We start from the raw sequence: 22,225 nt of genomic DNA on the forward strand, positions 1-22,225 counted from the left end.
AATTCAAAATGCTACTGGAGAAAATTAAAAATCACTGTAAAATTACTTGAGTATTCATGTTTGGCACATGGGTTTTATTCATGATAAGAGTAGTTATCATATACGGCAACATTCTAGTCAAAACACTAGTAACCATAAGCCTGTCAGTAATACCTTAATATTCAGAACATTTTAATAGTATAACAAAATTTTGTTCAGTACTGCAGGGGTCAGAACATTAGATTGACATTTTAACATTTTTCTTTTCTCTCTTTTTTCACTTAATACATTATACATGCTGTGTTTTGGCAAACAGCACACATTATCAATGCATTTTAACCTAAAATCATTTAATCCTAGTAGCTCAATACTGCAAATTCTCATTTTCTGTTAACCAAAACAAATAACTCAAAGACCATGTTTGTTTAGACAGACTAAAAAATTATAAATGATGATCTCTTGTGTTCCTTCTCTGGATCAAAATAATCTCTTAACATCTTTTTTAAGCAGCCTTACTTCCCCATTAAGTCGAGGCGTTATCCTCTCTGTTAAATAAACACACATTGCACTGTAAAATGCAGGGAGAACCTTTAGTTTTATGGGTGGACATAACCTGTTCTAAAGTTTCAGGCCAAGCACTCACTGTCACGCATACATACTGTGTTCGTCTCTGAGGTGTAGTTATCATACTAATTATCTGAGCCACACACCTTCTTTCCACACCAACATTTTTCAAGTGAACTTTTTTAGCCATTAAGAAAGAAATTATGATCCTCATTTTCTAAGCACAAGTGAACATTAAAGCACTGCCTCTAACATCAGTAACTGAACAACTCCTGAAGAAGGACTTCTTTTAATCAGAGAGCTCGGCTAACTGTAAAACCTATGTTAGTCCAATGAACAGTATTACATCATCTTTTGTTTAGGTATCTTGTGTTTATGTTAGTGAGACAACATTGTACCCTTTAATTTTCCTCCTGCTTTCTCCCTTACTGATATTGGAAGGCCCTTAAAGTTCCAAATTAAGTCCACTTTTGATGGCAAATTTTGTAAACGATATGGCCAACCACTGCGGGAATACTAAACTTATTTAATACACAGATGACTTAATACTCCATATGATCTCACTACTAATTATGCTAGCACTAAACTATAGAACAGCTTTCAGACCTTGCAGGATAGCAAGCAAAAAATGGATAACATTTCCATAATATCACAACAAAATCCATGGTGCTCAAGGCTAATATACATCAAATGCAATAGGTTTGTTGGCCCTAGTGCACGTCTTATCTCAACTCATTTTAGAACCAGTTTGAACCTCACTCAAATCATTATCTAATGAAGAGGTTAGTTCTACAAAGCTCTCTGAGTGCATCATTGGCTGAGAAAACTAAAATTTCTGCTTAAGTACTGCCTTAATAGGGGTCAACCAGAAACCTGGTAGGCAATGTAAATCCCATGCATTTTGTCAACCATTACCAAAACTGCTAAGTTATTTCTACTGCCTTTTCTTTTTTACTCCACTCACCTCACCTCAATTCGGATTTGAAAATCTTAGGAGTCGGCCGACTGGCACTTGAGAACTGCTTTTGCTTCAGGCACCGCGCGGCAAGAAAGACTGAAGAAAATGTTGTCGGCTGCATCTTTTATACCCCTGGCGCACTGACGTCAGGGAAGAGGCAACAGCAACCGACGGCGGACCTAGACTTTGGAATTCTGGCCGACCGAGGGTAGCCTGCCAGCAGGATAACCCAAGAGTAATGACTGCAACAGTGAAACACGATGAACATCTAAAATTTCTGCTTAAGTACTGCCTTAATAGGGGTCAACCAGAAACCTGGTAGGCAATGTAAATCCCATGCATTTTGTCAACCATTACAAAACTGCTAAGTTATTTCTACTGCCTTTTCTTTTTTACTCCACTCACCTTCTCTCTAAGGCCTACTACTTGTGTCTCTTAATTTTCAGCTGATATAGACTTGCAAGAAAATAGCCCAGTTCACTGCAGGACATCAAAGTAAATTCCATCACTGCCTCTCTCATCATGTGTTGCAGAGAGGAGAGTTTTTAATCATTTACCTCTAAACAAACTTTCTATTGCCTTCAAATGATTACTTCTATTAACTGTCCTACTTTGGCTGATATCATTAAATTTCATCCAAACTGAACCATTTCAATGAGAACTCAGGCCATCCCTTACAGACAAAAAGGTTCTCGGCTAACACAGGGAAAGTATGGAACAAACTAAGTCGCACAAGAAAAGCAAACATTCAAGGAAACAATAAAATATCATGGCCTAAACAAATGGAATTGCTGAATAATCTAGAGGCATCCACTAATCCACATCATTAACCTTAATCTAGTACTCAACTAATTAAATCCATCTATTAACTTCACCTTTCCACATAGCCTATTCTTGCATCCTACACTCAACTGATATCACTGTTTTTGGTCCCCTTTTCACATCTTGTCTCTACTAATATTAACCACATCAATACCAATTATATTTTCACCTGTGCTCTTTGCTTTTCATAGCAGCATAACTGTGCAATGATCTGTACCTTTCAATGGTTCCTGCTTTACATTCATCTTTCAATCACTGCCTATTGTACCCTCTGCACCTAGTGTTCCATAAATGTGCAGTTCAGTTTGCAACTACAGTTTTACCCCCAATTAAATTGGCTAAAGTGCATATATTACCTAATATGTTTCCAATTATGCAATTACAACCCTAAGTAACTCACTCTCCTGGTCATAAAATTTTATATATCTTGTATTGTCTGGAGAATTCTCCCTACAACTCTACTTTAAATGGATCTTCCAAGATAAAGATTTGCAGTTGACAAATGCAATAAGTAAATACACAAACAAAAAAAATTAAGTGTTATGTACTGGTATACACACCAAACTCACTTGCAGGGAATTCCAAAAGAAGATGCTAACCAGACAATCTGCCCATCTGCAGGGGGACACTGTGATGGTATTTCTAAGCTAGCTCAGGTGGGTATTCTTGTAAATCAAATCAATTGCCAAGACAATCCCTGTTGCATCTAATGCAGACGACCCTGGGCTGGAGTTGGGGCCTGACGTAAGGCCAGGAAGACATTTAGAAGGCCTTGGGTGAAGGCCTGCCAATCTGCAGGCTGTTTGATGGACGGGGTAGATGGAGGCTGAGAAATATGCTTAGTCTTTTGTTTTCTCTTTTTAGGTGACACCGATGGTGAAGAATCGGAGATACGAAGAAGGGTAGGAGGGCCGGACAGCACTCCACAATGTCAGAGGCTATATATCTTCTCGCAGAACAATCTGAGAGACCCCACGCGGGCCCTCAGAAATTATGAGCCTACTTTCTCCTTTGGCGACCGAATCGGATGCCTGCGAATCCCTCCGGGACATGACCTCGGATGTTGTACCAGCTTCCTCCGGGTTATCCTCCAAAGGAAGATCTGAGGACCCCGGCTCGGACTCCAGGCCTTCACTGGCTTCAAGAGGTATGGCTGGAGTGGAGGGTGCAGCAGTCGGTTTAGGTCTAGACTTTTTTGCCTAATGGTCGTATGAGTAACCAGATGTCAGATCCAAACAAGAAGCTAACCGTTTAAGCCTCTGATTCTCTAGGTTGAGTTTCAATGCTGCTAAGCAGCTTCTAATGGTTTTGGGGATGAAGAACTGGTAAATAAAATACTACAGCTGTTATGGTCATGTTCTTAGCCTAAGCAAAACAGGCTGAGCTCACGCGAGTCCTTATGTGGAATTTGCCTTCCATATCTACACTTGCCCTTCCTACCTGACATGAACCCAAAGCAGAAGCAAGCAAATAATAAAAGACAGAGCAGAAACACAGCTACGCACAACTCGGGTAAACCAAGTGCAACAAACAGCCAAAAAATGTACAAACACAGTCCACAAAAGTGTTGCACTAGGAATGACAAGGGCAGGTAAAACCTGTTGTAGTTTATTCTACAAGTAAACAAGGATAAGCGCTTTCACAGAAAATAAAAACTCTGCTTCATCAGATCCACCATATTCACAACAGAAGCAGCTTAAATACTACACACTCCACCAACCAGCCAAATTGACACACACACACACACACACCCTTTTTCATTTAAAGGTACAAATACATACAACTAAAGACATATTGTAAAAAGTATTCATATATAACAAAGGCATTTAAAATATTTACTTAACAACCTGTGTGCTTTCAATACAGACTTAAGAGGGACATTCTCATTTAGTCCCAACCCTTTGTGCGCTTGCATCCTAACAATTCATTCAAGTTTCACAGTCTCTGTATGATTCCTGATGTCACCCATTCTCAGGGTTTCAAAAACCCTATCAATAACTCTAAACTTGAATTTATTCTCAGCTCCCTTCTCCACTACATGTTTCGCTAGAGCATTTGACATGTACTTGATATTAATGGAATAAAGGTGTTCCCTTATATGCTCCTTAAACTTACCTTTACTCCCTTTATTCTATTAATATCAAATACATGTCAAATGCTCTAGCAAAACGTGTAGTGGAGAAGGGAGCTAAGTATAAATTCATGCGGTGTTTGCATGTCCTCCCTGTGGTCACGTGGGTTTCCTCCTGGTGCTTCAGTTTCCTTCCACATCCCAAAGACATGCTGTAGGTTGATTGGACACTCTAAATTTGACCCTAGGCGTGAGTGTGTGCGTGCATTCCGTGGAAGGTTGGGCGCCGGGCTGGCAACTCGACACCGTAAAACTCTACCACCAATCATGAGCGGACAGGTGATCTGCTGTGGCGAACCCAACCGGGAAAAAGCCAAAAGAAGAAGAAAATAGGGTTTTTGAAACCCTGACAATGGGTGACATCAGAAATAGTACAGAGACTGTGGAACTTGAGTGGCTTGTTAGGATGCAAGTGCACAAAGGGTTGGGACTAAATGAGAATGTCCCTCAAACCTGTATTGAAAACACGCACGTTGTTTAGGTGAATATTTTAGATGCCTTTGTTATATATGAATGCTTTTTACAATACATCTTTGGCTGTATGTATTTGTACCTTTAAATGAAAAAGGGTGTCTGAGTCAATTTGGCTGATGATTGGTGGGGTATGTAGTACTTAAGCTGCTTCTGTTGTGAATATGGTGGCTCTGATGAAGAGTTTTTATTTTCTGTAAAAGCGCTTATCTTTGTTTACTTGTGGAATAAACTACAACAGATTTTACCTGCCTGTGTCCTTCCTAGTGCAACGTTTTTGTGGACTGGGTTTAAATAATAAAAAATACCCTATGGGGTACTTATCTGAAGTCGGATGGTGCAAAATCACTTTTTCTGAAAAAGCGACGACAGGAGCTTGCAGTCACACAGGCGGCATAAAAGTTCTGGAGAAGGTGCATGCTGGCATCTGCTTTATACACAACATTCTTTTACGACAGATGTCCAGAAGAGAGAGACAGGACATCACGTGCACCCTAGTGGGTAGCATTTATATTGTGTATAATGGCTGGACATGCGAGAGTTCACCAGAGGCAAACTCCCCGATGTTATGGATACAACAGCATATGAATAGAAGGACATCATTTAATAGACTATTTCCATGTTGCTCTTGGGAGACCAGCTGGATGACTTTATTGTCCAGCAACTTTTAGAATTTCTATTGCAGCAGATTCCAAATGACTGGGTGGAGTATCAGGAAACTTTTCTCTTTGGGGGTTCTAAAAAGGTGACTGCATAACCTCTGGTAATGAACCTTAGCACTCAAAAATTGGAAGCTATATTTTGCTAGGCTAAAGGGTGTAAGGAGAAACGTGCCTCACCTGTCACCAGAGTGCAGCAGTCGGGCAAACAATCAAGGATGCTGATAAGGTTTCTCTGTGAAAAGTCCATGTAAGCCTTGGTTCTGCAGACCACCTCTGCCCAAAAGGCAACATCTCATGGGACTGGCTCTGCCTCTGGGAAGTCTGCCTCTAACAGTGTCTCCGTAAAAACGTTGTGATTTCCTGAACCACATTTTTCTTCCTTCTCTTTGATTCCTAAAAAATTATCTTTGAGGAGTTGAAAAACAGATTCCAATGGCAGACAAGGTCTTATCATCCTGCTCTTTCCTGGTAAGCATTTCCTTTACTTTTAGTCCAAACAAGGTGGAACCATCACAGGGGACATTTATGAAGGATGTCTTGAGTTTTCTACAAAGTCGCAGAGCCACATTCAGGCATGGCACTGCATGGTAATACCTGTGCTGGCTACTTGTTCTGTGCCATTTGCTGCCATGGATAGTAGTCGCATGGTAACAATCGAAGATGAGTGCAGGGTAGACCACTGGTTTCCACAGATTTCTGGATATCCAAAGGTAAGTTACCCACCAAGGAATTTGAAATCCCCTTGATAAATCTCCTTGATCAAATCTCTCTGGAAATGTCAGTGGGTGCATCAGTTCAGTCACAAACTGCAAACATCGCTTAAGTGCAAGTCTGTTTTCCCCAATCTGTCCAGTGTCATCAACTCCCTGTTAGGGGGATGAACAGAGGAACTTTATTTGAATGGTTTCTTTTTTGTGCCTGCTGCTACTACCATGGCATGTACAGGGGGTCCTTTGGCCCAATGTTTTCTTTTTTGGGGAGCCAACTAAAATTTTATCCATTTTTTCAGGATGGGCTCTGCCCCATCATGTTCCTTCTAGGCTTTCTGGGCTAGGAGATCACCTAAGGCATCAAGAGGAGATACCACCCAAGATACTTAGGGGCCAGACCCATAAACAATAACTCATACGATGAAAAGTTTTCAGTGAACTGACCCCCTCTGTTTTATTAATTCAAGGATGTCTCCAAAGGAAATGTCTTTGGGGATGGGACCTTGGGGAGCCTTCTCCCTAATCTAAGTCAGTGTCTTTTGGGACTGACTCAGGAGTCAGTATACTTCTGCTAGCAAGTCCTCTTCCAAGCAATGTGTCTTGGGAATTCTGAGGGAGACACATCAGAGTCAGATGTGGAGTTTGATTGCAGAGTGGTCTTGAAGCTGGTAGAATTCATCTGTCCCTGTTGACCAGCATGTCAGGAAGGAGGAGCAGTCTTCAGAGGGTCTGGATAGATCCGAATTCCAAGCATGTACCAGTTATCCTGACCTAGCCAAGGGTCTCTCCACAGCCTCGAAAGCAGACTCACCCAATAGAGCCAAGGAAGAGTCACCTAAAACAGCAGAATCAGTAGTAATCTAGGCTCCAAGGGCTGATGGCTCTGAGGAGGACCTAGAAACCGAGTTGTTCAGGCCGAAGCCCGGAGCAGTAGGGAAAGCTTTGAAAATCTCACAAGTCAACTCCACTGTCGGCGCAGAGACTTTGACACTCTGTCTCCAAGACTCTACTTGACCTGAATGCATTGTGTCAAATGAGTGAGAGAAGAAGTCAAAGCTGAAATCTCCAGGGTATCAGCTTCAAAGCTTGTAGAGTGAGGAGGCTGGATCTGATGTGCACCAGCTCTTGAAATGGAGATAGCATCAATAGCAACATGACTGGGGTCAATGGGGCTGATCCCAGTCCTTTCCTCAGGGATGGAACCAGAAGTATTCCCAGCTGAATCGGAGTCCTCAAAAACTTCCTCATCATTCGGTCAACATCTATCTTGGTAAGACTCCTAGTGGAGCAACCAGATCTCAAAGACGAGGCTACAGAAGCAGGTCTCAAAGGGACCTTCTGAAGTATTGGCAAATGAAAAAAAGAAGTTATGTACCTAACATAACGTTCCATGCTAGTTGTCTTCATCTTGCCTTCCTTCTTGCTGTTTGGGTTTGGAGCCGATCCTCGGCTCTGACTCGGCCATCTTCTATAGCTCGAGAGCGGTTTACTGGCTCGAGGCTACCCCTTATCCCAGAATGCCCAGCGCCAGCTACCCAGATCTCGTTTGTGATAGCACACACTAGACATAAGTAGAGTAACCAGTTACTTAAAAACTGGTTGTCCAATACACCTAAACAAGGAAAAAGTCATAAATTACCTGACATGTGAAGTAATAAAAGATACTCAGCCAGTGAAAACAAAATGAACTCCTCTCAATCCTCTAAGAAGGGGGAAGAAGGGAGGGACACAAGAAGGAAGGCGAGATGAATAGTTCTATGGAGGTAAAAATGCAATTGTCTGTGCACATCCAGTTGGTGGAGCTTGTATTCTGCCTTGTTGCTGTGACTGGGAAAGAAAACCGGGAGATCTATTGATTGATTTAAATTGTTCTCGGAGCAGACTTTAGGAATAAAGGATGGATTGGTCCTCAGAGAAACTATGTCCTTGTGAAACACCAGGTAAGGAGGATGAACACATAGTGATTGAAGTTCTGAGTCATGTCTAGCTGAAGTGATAGCAATCAGAAAAAGTGTCTTTCAAGAAAGAAATTTTAAGGAACATGATGCTGCCGGTTCAAAGGGAGGCAAAATTAAGGAAGCTAAAACTAAATTGAGATCCCAAGGAGGATGAGGATCTCTAACTGGGGTTCTAAGAAGAGATGTCTCTCTCATAAAGGCCTTGCAGAGCTTATGAGACATTATGCTAGAATTAAACATGCCGATATGAAAATTAGAAATGGCAACTAGCTGTACTCTAATGGTAGTGGAAGCCGCACCAGAATGAAAAAGTTTTGCTAGAAATTCAAGAGTTTCATGGACTGGGGCTGAGAAAGGATCCAGATTTCTAGATTCTGCCCAGTAAGAAAACCATTTCCATTTACTAGCATACGTTTTCCTCGTAGTAGACTTATGTGAGGAAACAATAATATCACGGACTGCTGGGGAGATCCTGGAAAGCCTGGCTAAGGTTGGAAGTGGAGTAACTAAGCTGTGAGCTGGAGAGTTTGAAGGGATTTGTGCAACCCGCCTGACTGATGAATCAGAAGATCTGGAACCGGGTCCAGAATCCACGACTGATCCAGAAGGTGGAGGTGCAGGAACAGGAACCATATCTGTCAAGGCCAATATGGAGCAATGAGGATCATTTTGCAACCCAACGATTTTGCTTTCTGTACGAGTCTTGGTTTTAGGGGAAAAGCGTAAAGGAGTCCCCAAGGCCAATCGTGGACCAGAGCATCTCTGGTTATATGACCTGGAAGAGGAGGTAGGGAAACGTAGCTGCTGCATTTGTTGAGAGGAGTGGCAAATAGATCGCAGCAAGGCTGTCCCCATTTGCGGAAGATAAGATCCGCAACTTCCTGATTCAGAGACCACTCGTGAGGCATGAGGATAGCTCTGCTGAGCCTGTCCACTATGACGTTGGAATTCCCAGGGATGTGCGTTGCTATCAGAAAACCTTGGGAGGAAATCGCCCATTGCCACAGTCTGAGTGCTTCTCAACACAAGGGGTAAGACCTGGTCCCGCCCTGTTTGTTGATGTACCACACCACTCACATGCTGTCCATTTGGATTGCAATGGTCCCGGAAGGAAGAGAGTCTTGAAGGGCTTGCAACACTAGGAGCACCGCTCTCATTTCTAGGACACTGATATGCAGATGGTACTCGCGAGGTTGCCAAGTGCCTTGGACTGTCCTGTCTAGATAATGACCCCCCACCCTATCAGGGAGGTGTCCATGGTCACTGTGGCTATTGGAGGGGGTTGTATGAAAGGTCTGCTCTGAACCACTAGTGGGGAGACCATCCACCAAGAAAGGTGCCCTTTGCATGTTTCTGTGATCAGGATCATGTGAGACATGGGTAGCTCCTGGAAAGATCACTGCGTGAAAAGAAGCCACTGAAGGATTCTCATGTGGAAACACGTTAATGGGACAAGAAGAATGGCAGCTGCCATGGAGCCTAGAGCTTGGAGGACATATCTGACTTGAATCCTTTTGCTCTGCATTACAATTAACACTTGTTGACGAATAGTGGAAACTCTTTCCTGTGGTAATCTTGCAAACATTTCTTTTGTGTTCAATTCTGCTCCTATGTATGTGACAGACTGACAAGGCAACAAGGCAGATTTTTCTAAATTTACTGTAATGCCTAGTTGAGTGCATAATGTGATTGTATAATCCCGTGCCTCTAAGAGTTGATGCCTGGTGGTAGCAGTCAGGAGCCAGCCGTCTAGATAGGGAAACACCTGGAATCCTTGACGCCTCAGGTGAGCCGTGACTACTGCCATACACTTGGTGAACACCCTGAGGGCTGAGGTGAGTCCAAAGGGCAGAGCTCTGAACTGGTAACGACTGGCCCCTACCCGGAAGCGAAGAAATCTCCTGGAGTGCATGTCCATCTTGATATGGTAGTACACGTCCTGAAGATCTATCGAGCACATCCAATTGTCCTGACCCAGAAAAGGGCAAATGGACTGCAGTGTCACCATCCGGAACTTTTCTTTTTGTACAGATTTGTTCAGTCTGCTGAGATCCAGTATTGGTCTCCAGTCCCCTGTCTTTTTTGGTACTAAAAAGAATCTTGAGTAAGTTCCAGATCCTAGTTGGCCTGCGGGGACTTCTTGAATGGCTCTTTTTTTCTAGCAGTCTTGAAACTTCTGTGACTGCTTGATCCCTTAGATTGGTGGGACATCTGGGATGGACTTTTTGATTCTATAGGGGATTGATGGAAGGGAATTTTGTAACCTCCAGATATAATGGATAGTACCCACCTGTCTTTTGTTATATTTTGCCAGGCTTTTGGGTATAGCAAAAGTCTTCCCCCGACTGCCTCCAGAGGTGAGCAGTTGGGCAACCCTTCAGGGATGCTGGAAGGGCTTGGCAGAGAAGGTTTCTCTGTCACCCTGGTTTTGCGGTCCCCCCCTGCCACGAGGGCAGCGTCTGTTATTGTTGTTTCCCCCTCTGCCCCTGGGGGAAAAATCACCACGTGTGTCAGGCAAGGGTCCCTGGTATTTTCGGAAACACATCTTTTCCCTCTTCTGACCCTTGGGATAAGGCCTGGAAGGGGTGGAAAAAAACAGACTCCCATGGCAGAGAGAGTCTTGCCTTCCTGCTCACACCTGGTCAAAGTGTCTTTCACCTGGGGCCCAAAGAGAAAGGAGCCATCAAAGGGAGTATTGGTGAAGGACGCTAGAAAGGGTTCCGCAAACTGACACAGACGCATCCAAGCAGGTTTCCTGAGAGCCACACCTGTCCCTGTGGCTCTACTCGCTCCATCGGCTGCACAGGAAATCAGCCTCATGGAGGAGTTGACTATGGAATTAAGAGTCGCAAGCTGAGAAGCTAATTTGGCTGGTACTCCCTCAGCTGTAGGATCTTGAAGGGCATCTCCAAGCTCTTTCAGGAGATCCCTTTGAAGACGTGAAAAATGGCATAGATAGTTCAGTGACCTCATTGAAAAGGTCGCTGAAGCAAACATTCGCTTTCCATATCTGTCCATCATCCGAGACTCTGTTTGGAGGATGAGCAGATGAAGAGGTTTCTGTTAACTCTTTCTTGGTGGCTGCAGCGACCACTATGGCATCAACGGGCACACCTTTGCAGAGGAATTGTCCTGGGGGGCTGTAATAAATTTGTTTGGTCTCCTCGGAGTAGGTTCCACAGAATCTGGAGCTGACCAAGCCTTTCGAGCCACTACAGACATGAGTGGATCGAAAGGAGGAGATACCCAGGGGGTGGAAGGTCGGGAACCAAATGCGTCCAGGTATACAGACTCGTCCTCGGTAGGGGCTAGGGAAGTCCAGTCCCCCCCCCCGTCTAAGCATTGCAAGGATGTCCAAAAAGGAAACATCATCAGAGGGGGACCTTGGGGACCCTTCCGATTCATCCATGTCTTTATCTGAGGTGATAGACTCAGGGGAGTCTATGTGCTTCCTCTTGCACTTCTTCTTCCGGACAGATTCTTCTGAGTGATCAGGGGAAGCTTTGGAAGAAGAGGGATCACTCAATGGGGTGTCCCGGGGCATAGGTTCCCTACGCCTGGGGTCTGGAGGAGGAGTAGAGGTTGGAACAGACACCACAGGGGGTGGAGCCAAGGGAGCTGGCAGTAGAGCTGTTTCATGGGACAGCACACTCCGCATGACCTCGAAGGCACCCCGACCTCTAGACAGAGAAAGCTCCAGCTCCGAAGAGACAGGAGTCCTTCCCCACATCGAGGGTGACGGCTCCGAGGCCGATGTTGGAGTAGAGCTCCGAGGGGGAGAATGGGGTCGGACAAGGGTCTGATGCCACTCCCCCCCTCGGAGCCAACGAGAGAGCCCCGGCACCTAGATCTCTCGACAGAAGGTACAATCGAGGTAATCTGAGACGAAATCGGTACCGAAGTAGAGATGATGATCGACACTGACGGTTCTACTACCTGCAGATCCATGGTCTCCGGCTCTGAGCTAAATGTAGTCAGAGGTGGAACAGAAATAGAGGCAGCTGGAGCCGATACCTGCTGAGGTGGGCTGGACAGTAACTTTGCCAGTGCCTGTGACTTAAGCAACCTACTTACTACTCTCTCCACATCATGATCCGATAATCTAGAGGAACGAGAGGAGTGGGAAGAATGATGGCTACATTCACTCTGTAACAAGGGTGACTAAGGTGCCGAGTAGACGGGCTCCAAGGACGAAGACATCAGTCTCTTATGGCTCCGAGACGGCTCCAAAATAGCAGATGGAGCCGACGGAGTTGTCTTGTCGATGCCAGCTGGCACTGACATACTTGGTTGGTCAAGTAAAGGAGTCGGCTCTGAAGGTGGAGCCGACGGCTTGACAGACTTAGGGGATTTTGCTGGCTGGGTACTTTTAGCCAGAGAATCCTGAGGCTTCAATAATCACCGAAGGATTCATTTGTTTTTGCGCTCCTGCAGGACCCTTGGACTAAAAGCGTGACATATAGAACAGGAGTCCTGCAGGTGAACAGCACCCAAACAATATACACAACTAGTGTGCCCATCTGTCAGAGACATTTTCTGGCAGCATGAGTCACACTTTTTGAAGCCAGATACCTTGGTATCTTTAGAAATTTTCCTAACAACAACAATCTAAAGAATCACAATAACAATAAGAAAATGTTATACTACTAAACTAAGAAACAAACAGTCTTTTTTTTTTGTATTTACAGTTAAAGAACAGAAAGGAGAGCCTCTAATTTAAACAGCTGTCCTAAGGGGGTAGATTCTCTAATTTAAACGAGTTCAGGGGAAACAGAAGGCCTGCGAGTTATGGTGCGATGGCCAACAAAGCTACAACACACAAGAAAGCGATAAGGGATAAAGTACTATATCTAGACAAAAACTTGATACATTTTTAAGAATAAACAACAATTACAATAACAGAAAAAACTAGACTAAGCCTGAACCAGTAACGAAGCAACCTCACAGCTGAAGCGGCAAACGAGATCTGGGTAGCTGATGCTAGGCATTCTGGGATAAGGTGTAGCCTCAAGCCAGTAAATCGCTCTCCAGCTATAGAAGATGGCTGAGTCGGAGCCAAGGATCGGCTCTGAACCCAAACAGCAAGAACGAAGGCGAGATGGACAACTTAACTTCTCGGGTTAATGGACCTAGGGGAGGGTGTTCAGATCCTGGAGACAGTAGAATCCGACTACCTCAAAACCTTTGGTGCTGGACTCACAATAGCTATGATGTCCGGGGACCTTTTCTTAGATTTGTCTGAATGGTCTTCTGGTCTCTTTTACTTTGATCTGCCTCTGTCTTTCTGTCTTTTGACCTTTCTCTTTTTGTCCCTCTTTCTGTCAGAGGAAGGACATGCAAAGGGTGCCTTCATATCTGAAGACATTTTAAATGCTCTCTGAGGGGGAAGGAGCCATTTCAATACAAGCTTTTCTCTCATTCTTTCCTTGGAAGGCCTTGGTGCCAAAGGTAGCACAAATGAAATGAGAATCCTGCAAGTGGGAAGGCCCCAAACAGTATACACACTGCAAGTGTGGATCCTGAGGGAGAATTTTCTGCCTGCAGGAGAAATACTTCTTGAAGCCTGTAGACTTTTCTGACATTAGAAGAAAGAAACTACATTATTTATTGCAATGCAATGTGCTATCAGAAACCATATAAACTATTTTAAACTAAATCGATATAATCCTAACTACCTAAAGACTAAGCCTAAGAGAACACACAGTAACACACATCAAAATACAAAGAAAAACACGCTAAGCTATTATTCAACTATATGAAAAACTTAACACTTTCATATTCTAATAACAAGCCTAAATATCCCAAATAGATGGATCAAAAGTTTCACTTATTGTGGAATGGAATGGAGCTCTCAGTCAACACGCCTGGTTAGGCAGGTGGCAAAAGAGATTTGAGGTAATTCACTATGGAGGGGAGAAATGTGGGTACGGGAGGAGTCAAAGCTCTTGGATCCAATACTTTGGTATAAAGCGCCGAGGTCAAATCCCACATGCTGAATCAGATGAAAAAAAGACAAGATCAGATATAAACCTTCCCATGAGCATACTTTAGCACTGGAAACAAGAATAATTACAAATCTTTCTTTACCTACATCAGGAAGTTGCAAGATAACACCCACCACTATGCTGAACTCATTAAAAACGGCACTACCCACTCTGATGCTGTGGATATCGTAAATATACAGGCAAACAAATTCAGTGCTAACTTCAGCACAGAGGCCAAAACCTATATATTCTTAAGGACCTAGAAACTCCCCATCATTACAAAAGAGCAATTAAAAGTAGTTTCCAAAACAAAAATACATCCTCTATGGGTCATGGTAACATACCAGGCTGCCTGCTGAACAGCATTAAACGTGCACTGGTGCACCCACTCCTGCAACTATTCAACCTGAGCTTATCCTCTGGCTTTAGCTCATCGTTTGGCACAAAGCAATTGGGATGCCTCTTCACAAAGGTGCTCCACCATGGACCCTGGGAATTACAGACCAATCAGCCTGATAAGCCTCATCTTCAAGGCCATGGAATGGGTCATAACAAGCCTTACAAACAATGTAACAAATGTTTTACAACACTTGACCCCCAACAGTTTATCTTTAAGTGTAGATAATGACTAATGAATCTGATATTTTTTTTTTACAAGATAATGCAAGTGGAGAGTGGTCACACTGTTCATACAGCATATCTCAAACTTCAACCCAAGCATTTAATACTATATAACAATGCCACCATTTTCAACAAGTTTAATGTGTTTGAATCTAGTCCCTATGTAATAAGATGATTAGCTAACTGTCTGAGGGACGCCACAGTAGGAGGGTGGCAGGCACAGCCTCACAGAGCATGAAATTAACCAGTGAGGCACCACATGGTTCTGTGCTACAAGGTTTGTTAGATGGCATATACTTCACTAACTTTTAAATCAATATTCAGGAACTCTGTTTAACCAGGTTTGTCAATAACTGTAAACTGGGTGTTACACTTGAATCCCCTTCAGATATGCTGAAGCTATACAGTGAACTTGCATTTGATAACAGCAACTGAAAATGGGATAAAAATTGCATACAAACAAACGCAACACTGTTGCATTTGGTAAACAAATTATATACCCATCTTATAGTACAAAAAAAGCCCTACTTCAAAACGAAAATATTGTGAAAGACCTTGGAAAATGGGTAGAGAACTCCCTCACCTTTGACCATCACGTTGTAACAATGGTGAATAAATCCTTTTATCTGTCGCACTTGATCACAAATGATTATTTCCTCTAGGTCTAAAAAAGTCTTGACGTCCCTCTATATTCTGCAATGATCAGGCCCATCACAAAATACAATACCACCCTTTGGGATATAGTTCTGTAATGTTCCTGACAAAAAAGATCATGGGACTAAAGAACCTGTACTATCAAGACAAGCTGGAGGCCTTGCCTCTGTATTATTTAGCGTTCTACAGACTCCTTAGAGGTGCTCTGTTCCTTGCCTTCTGGGCTATTAGGGATCCAGAAGTCCAAGACCTCTTATATTTCACACAAATTAAACATTCCTGTGAACACCAGAATCAGACATCTGAACCTGCTTCAGCAGACAATAAACAATTCATGTTGAAAAGAAATTTGTCATGAAATGACTATCACTTATCTGGAACAAAATGTCTCTTCAGATCAAGCAATGTGATGAACTATCTTCCTTTTTAGAAAGAATTAGGACAACTAGATGGCTATTCATAAATTCACCCCAGACATGACTGGCCTACTGGTAGTTGAAAAAGGAGGTAAGGTCTAAAGGTGGGTACCAGCAAGGAATAAATAGCCACATGGCTCAGTTGCCTTGTACATTCTATGGAAATAATCAGATTACTGGCAAAAGAATATCTGATAAAATAGGATGATGGTTGAAAAGAAGACAGCCAAATGGATAACACCATACTGACTGATGTACGCCATTAATGACACAAATTATGAAAGTCATGATTAGAAAAGAAAGAAGAGGTATAAGGAAATATCAGGCTCCCTATTGAAATGTTGGCACTCAAAATGCTGAGTGCTGACATGCCTCAAAAAAAAAAAAAAAAAAAAAGAGGACCAAAAACACAGGAGAAGACATCAAGTCTTCTTTTGGGAGGAGGCAGGGAGTAAAGCCCCCCCCCCCCCAAATTTATATATACCAACTCCGAGATCTCCATACCTCAGAGAAAAGGGAATATTCTGAGAAATGGGATATCCCACTTAGTATATGTAAGTCCATTCTTTCATCTATTCAGTCTCTTTCTTTTGGGACTCACTAAAGCATGTCCTGATATTTCAAAAGGCTACCGAAATGTCAGTGGTATTATAAGCATTCCATGGGTAAACAGAAAAAATTCTGGATTTAACTATGTATGGGATATTCCTATGTTACTTATTTCCTGCTGCAAAAAAATCCCTTGAAACAAAATAGTTATTAAATAATTTTCTACTTTTAAGTACAGAAAAAATACCACTCAATTTAATTAAGCTATCCTAAAAGAAAACAGTACAAATTAAAGCTGCAAGCTTTCAGTTCTTCAAAGTCAGGTATAGCTGTGAAATGACTTCACGTTTTCTTTGATTTCGGCGACTTGATTCACAGAGCACTGTGCCACTGTGATACAGTTAACACTGCAAATTGTTTTCTGACTGACTGCTCAGTGACAAAAGATTTTCTAATTGTTAAGCTTCAAATACATGACAGTGGCACTGTACAAGAGAAATGCGCTACCCGGTAATTGCCCGATGTGCAAAACTAGCATCATCAGGATGAGTGGTACAGACACCAAAATGCCTATATGGTGTTAAAAATGAGTGATGTTCATCTGCAAGCAGATTTCAATAACATTACTCATTGTGAGAAGTGTCCAACTGATGCACTGTGTGTATGCTGTGGTCAATATATGCAAGAAAGTTCTGTAGATGTGAAATGAGCAATATTGCTATCTGGTGCTGAAAATCCATCAAACCTAGGGACTCATCATGCCATGTCATCCATAGCAATGGAATATGTTATACTGCAAGCGCAGTGTGTGTGTGTCAGTGTATGATGTGTGTACATGTAGTACACCTGCATAAATGCATTCACTGTGCCTGGAACGTGTTGTCAGAACACTACATTTGTGGTGTTTCTGACAAAAAAGACACCTCTACACAGAAAAACCTGTAATACACATTTTTACAGAGATGTACTATGTCTAACAGCAATAAACACCCATAAATATCACCAAACACCAAAAATACACCCTGTTGCATTTTTGTTGTAAGTTATTTACATGTCTGACCACAAATATTCTGAATCTCAATTCATTGGTCACAAAGTTCTACCAAGTTACCAAATCATTTTCTTCCACTGTTACTGGTCCCACAGCACTATGAACTCCCCCAATCCCCACCACTTGATGAGTGGGTACTTTTCTAAAGAAAGAAACCTTATCACATGTGTATGTTATTCTCATGTGGAATGGCTGAAAACTACTTCTTGGTGTGGCTAGATCAACTGTACTTTCATTTTTCTACCACAAACCTAGAGAGCATGGTATTGCAATCACTTCCCAACTCAGACTTCTACCCTGCTGTTATAAGCCTCAAGACCACATATACCAGTACACAACTGAAGTTGCTACTTGTCAGCAATCTTTCAATGCACTCCAGACCACTGAGAGCACCCAGTTATATAATTCAAAGGTTTTTTTTCTTAGTAGAGGACATGCACTAAAGCAGTGTACTTCATGAATACAGAAATTAGTGACAACAAAAACTGGTGCAAGGAATTTTTCTACTAAGTACGAATTTGCATTCAGTGACCATCTATTTCATAGTCTAAACAAACCCAAACACCACAACTTCAAATTATTATTTTTTTGTTACACCCAGGCTCCACTTTCAGGATGACATGCTCCCTTGGCCAAAGGATTATGAATCTTATTACAAGATTGTTGTTTATTTTACTGGCTCCATAGTGCACAGGGATGAAACCTTGACTACAAGCCTAGGAGATCTGAGTTAAATTAGCATCCCTGGCTCCAGAGGAGTTGGTGAGGGGAATGGGAATGAGCAGTATTTTGCTAGCTTGTTTCTCTTGTGAGTGGAAATGGTGCTCTGACGTGTTGTGAACCAAAGGCACACAGCACCACCAAACATTTTGGGGGGACACAATCAGATGTCTGTGGAACTCTGTGAATGACATAACTGAGCGCATGGGAGAAGGATTAGGGACAGACATAAATACACACAAAAAAATGTCCATGGCAGCCGAATGACATTATAGTAGGATGCCTTGATGTCCTCTCTAGCCATGTACATCACATTAGGTCCAAGGGGAAAAGCTGGCTTCATGAACCTGGAGACTGAGGGGGGTCACAAGGAGCAGCTGATAATCAGTTATCGGGGTAGCAAAAAAAAAAAAATAGTACTACAAAAATGCTGCTTATTCTGTTATGTAACAAGGCTTTCTTACCTGCAATAATTCAAAATAGTGCAAACAGTGATTGATGGGGACCAAGAGAAGACGTGGCAATACATACTGTACAGCTTCTTTGAAACCTTTAGCAATAGACTGTAGAATAAACAAATAAAAAATCTCATCAGTATTCTACAGATTCAAAAAAAAAATCACTTCTACAAAACAGCAGGACTACAAATACTACATAGTAAAAGAAATAACAATGATTTTCAGGAATTGGGTAAAATAAATGTCAGTGCAAGGATGAACAGTTCAGCAGCACATTTGTTCTATAATATGCTATTAAAAAGACAACTGATCCCATTATTCTTCTGCAACAAAATGGTCATTTACTTTACAATGGTACAGAATTACAAAATGGACACAATGCATCTGAGGTCATTACATCACTAATAAGCTGTCTCTACCAAAAGAGGCAACAAATCAATAACTGCTTCTACTGGAGTAAGCCTGCTGCAAGACTACTTCAATGGAAGATGTCAGGAGAAACTGGAGTACCCTGCTTAAAATCTGTTATGTAAAATATCCAAGCAGATTCTGATGGCAACTTATACATACATGTTAATGAAGGGAAACCTACCTCTGAGAATTAAAGAGGAATTTAACAGTAAATCCAATCTATGTGCGTCTTCCTACAACAACTGCAGTAAATGCTGCAATGTTTTACACAGCATACAAACTGCAAATTAGTTCTGGCATTTTAGTCTGCATTATTTTAAATGCACAACTTTGCAAAGGACTTCCATAACAAAGCTAAACTTTACTGTCACTGTGCAGGTTCCTGGAACATTAACAAACTTTACATTTGTTTGTCCCTATAGATGGTTCTTTAATAACATAGTACAGGCTAATTTAATTTTTATTCCACACAATATTTGCAGATATGAAATACATGCTCACCCATGAAACAATAACATTTTATTTATTTATGTACGCTTTTTTGGTCTTGTTAGTCCCACTATCCTAGTGGCCTCTTTTCAGGGAAGACCAGAGGTGGTATTTATACCGACTAGGATATGTTTGGCTATGGCACAAACAAAACTCCCCTAATCTTTTCGATACGTGCCTATGGGATCTTTGACATCCATTTAAGCTCACACCAAACTCAGGCAGATGGGACCATTGTTTAAGGCCTCATCTAAAGAATGGCACATTCAGGACTGCAGCATCACATCATGTGTGTGTGTGTGTGTGTGTGTGTGTGTGTGGTGGGACTATCTGCATACCACTTCCCCTCCTCGTTTAAAATCAGCTCTAAGAGAACAGTAATTTTGAATAAAATTGTCTTTGAACATACATCTGCTAGGAAATGGTATTGTCCACTCTGATGGCCAACCAAAAACACAATATTCCAAAAAGATATAAGCCCCACACTTCAAATGAACTTTCTGAGGCTTGACACCAGAGTTGAACAGTGTGAATCTTTTTACTGAGGCACAAACACCTTTTGCTGTTGAAACCCCACAACTGTTCTCAAAATCTGCACTTTCTGCTCTGACATACTAGTGATTTTTTGATATTTACAGCTATACTTAGCAGTGTAAACCGTTTCAAACTAAAAAAATGAATCCGTCTGTACTTGCTTCTTTGTAATTCCAATACAATAGTTAAACTCATAAAAATGATACCACTATTACGTCTAAAGGTTGATCACTGTAACTACCAAAGTCAGAAAAATACACATTGATCATTATTAAAGTTACAACAAAGACATTCACTAAAATGGTTCTATCTAAGGGACATATCTTCTAACAGAGAAATCTGAGATTTACATTTGCTGCTGGTTTGAATGGAGGCTTGGTAAACTTCACCAATGCAAAGCAGAAATCCCAGGACAAGAGGAGGCCTGTGATTAGAAGTCTTAGCCAAAAAGAAAGTTTCAGGAAGAAGAGGTGAGAGAAACGGAAGTCTTGAGTGAAAGTCTCAGATGGCCATTAAGTATATTTTAATGGAAAAGTAGCTGAAACATTTTTCTACTAAGTTTAACAGATATTCCAGAAATGTGAAGAGAAGTGCTAGCTTATTATCTAGATTTCAACCTACCATCCATGCAGAGAAATACACCCACACTGCTTACAGGTATCCTCAGTGGGTGGTTTCTATTATGACCCATGGCTATTCAGAACTTCCTTGGGGTGGAAAAGACTGCTGGCAGACAACCTTAGAATAATGAATTCCAGGTGAGGTGAGAGTAAGACACTGGAGTTCATGAAGGAAATAAGCAGCAAAGGCCTATCCAACAGGTATGGCAATGGTAGTGGATATTAGGTTTGCCAGGGCAAAAAAGAGGTCTAAGAGGATTATGCTGGCCTGCCATGCTTTGGTCTTCTGAATGAATCTGGGCATCACTGACTCTGGTGAGAAGGAGTATAAGACCCTGTGGCCATTGCTCAGCTAGTACATCCCTTGCTGGCTGTCGAGAAGGGGGCACAAGTGAGAGTTACTGGTGACACTTCACATTAGATGAGAAGACAATAGTGTTGATCACTGGCTGGCTCCATCTATGGTAGATCTTGCTGGCTATGCTACAGCTCAACCAACCACTTGTGTGGAAGGAGAAGACATCTGCCGAGTATGTTGATCAGTAAACTGATTTCTTCTACACTGTATTGCCAACAAAAACAGATGTGGACTAGGGCCAATTTTCAGATAGATATAAGTTTTCTGCAGAGGGAGTATGAATGAGAATCACCAGTTGTTGATAAACAAGATAACTGTCATGCTGCATGTGTGGACAGCAACAGTCCCCTTTTGGAAGAACGCCCAGAAAGGTCTTAAATGTGAGCCACACAGCTTAGATCTCTGGGCTACTGTTGCAGTTCTGCAATTGTGTCAGGTACCAAGATCCCTGTACCATTTGCTAATAGAAATTCCTCCTGACCCCAGTCTACAGCAAATGCATCTGCAATAGACATGCATTTGGGGGAAAGTAACTGTAAGGGTTTACCAACAACATGACTGCTGGAATGCAGTCATCATGTTAGATGGTTCCTGCATAATTCTGTACAGAGATGTTCTTGCAGAGCAGCTGTTCAAGCTGATTCCACTGTCCTGACGGTGTAGACTGCAATATTCTCACATGTAGCCTGGCGTGGGACACAATGAAAACAGCTAAAGTTGTATGTCCCAGAACCTTGACACAAAATTCTGCAGTGAGGTACAGGGAAGCAAGTAGGTCTTTAAGCAGATCTGAACTGGAAGGCTCTGCAGATCTTGGTTTCCAATGTACAGCCTATAAAGGCAAGGTAATGCATTGAAACAGTTGCAAATGGGATTTCACTATGCCAAATGCAATGCTCAGTCATTGAACCATTCTGATTAGTGACTACTCTGTGATGGACCAGTCTGTCTACTAAGGGTACAGGAAGGGGACAAGCACCCAGGTACACAATGATTTTGATGTTTTGCAGCCTCTGGTAAGCTGCACACACTGCTGTACATTTGCTGAATTCCCAGGTGGATCTGCTGAGACCAAAGGGCAGGCTCCTGAACTTGTCGTACATAA

General features: G+C 42.2%; 1 protein-coding gene across 1 annotated transcript in view; it reads right to left on the reverse strand.

Moving 5' to 3' along the window:
* Positions 1-22,225, reverse strand: part of SOS2 (SOS Ras/Rho guanine nucleotide exchange factor 2) — a 2,018,564-nt gene that overhangs the window by 1,183,190 nt on the left and 813,149 nt on the right. Inside the window, exon 8 of the mRNA XM_044074288.1 lies at positions 18,715-18,813. Within this exon, the coding sequence (XP_043930223.1) occupies positions 18,715-18,813 (99 nt within the window). The remainder of the gene's footprint in view (positions 1-18,714; positions 18,814-22,225) is intronic.

This window comes from Protopterus annectens, chromosome 6.part0 (assembly GCF_019279795.1).
Source record: "Protopterus annectens isolate FY-2018-M chromosome 6.part0, PAN1.0, whole genome shotgun sequence".
Classification (NCBI taxonomy): domain Eukaryota; kingdom Metazoa; phylum Chordata; order Ceratodontiformes; family Protopteridae; genus Protopterus; species Protopterus annectens.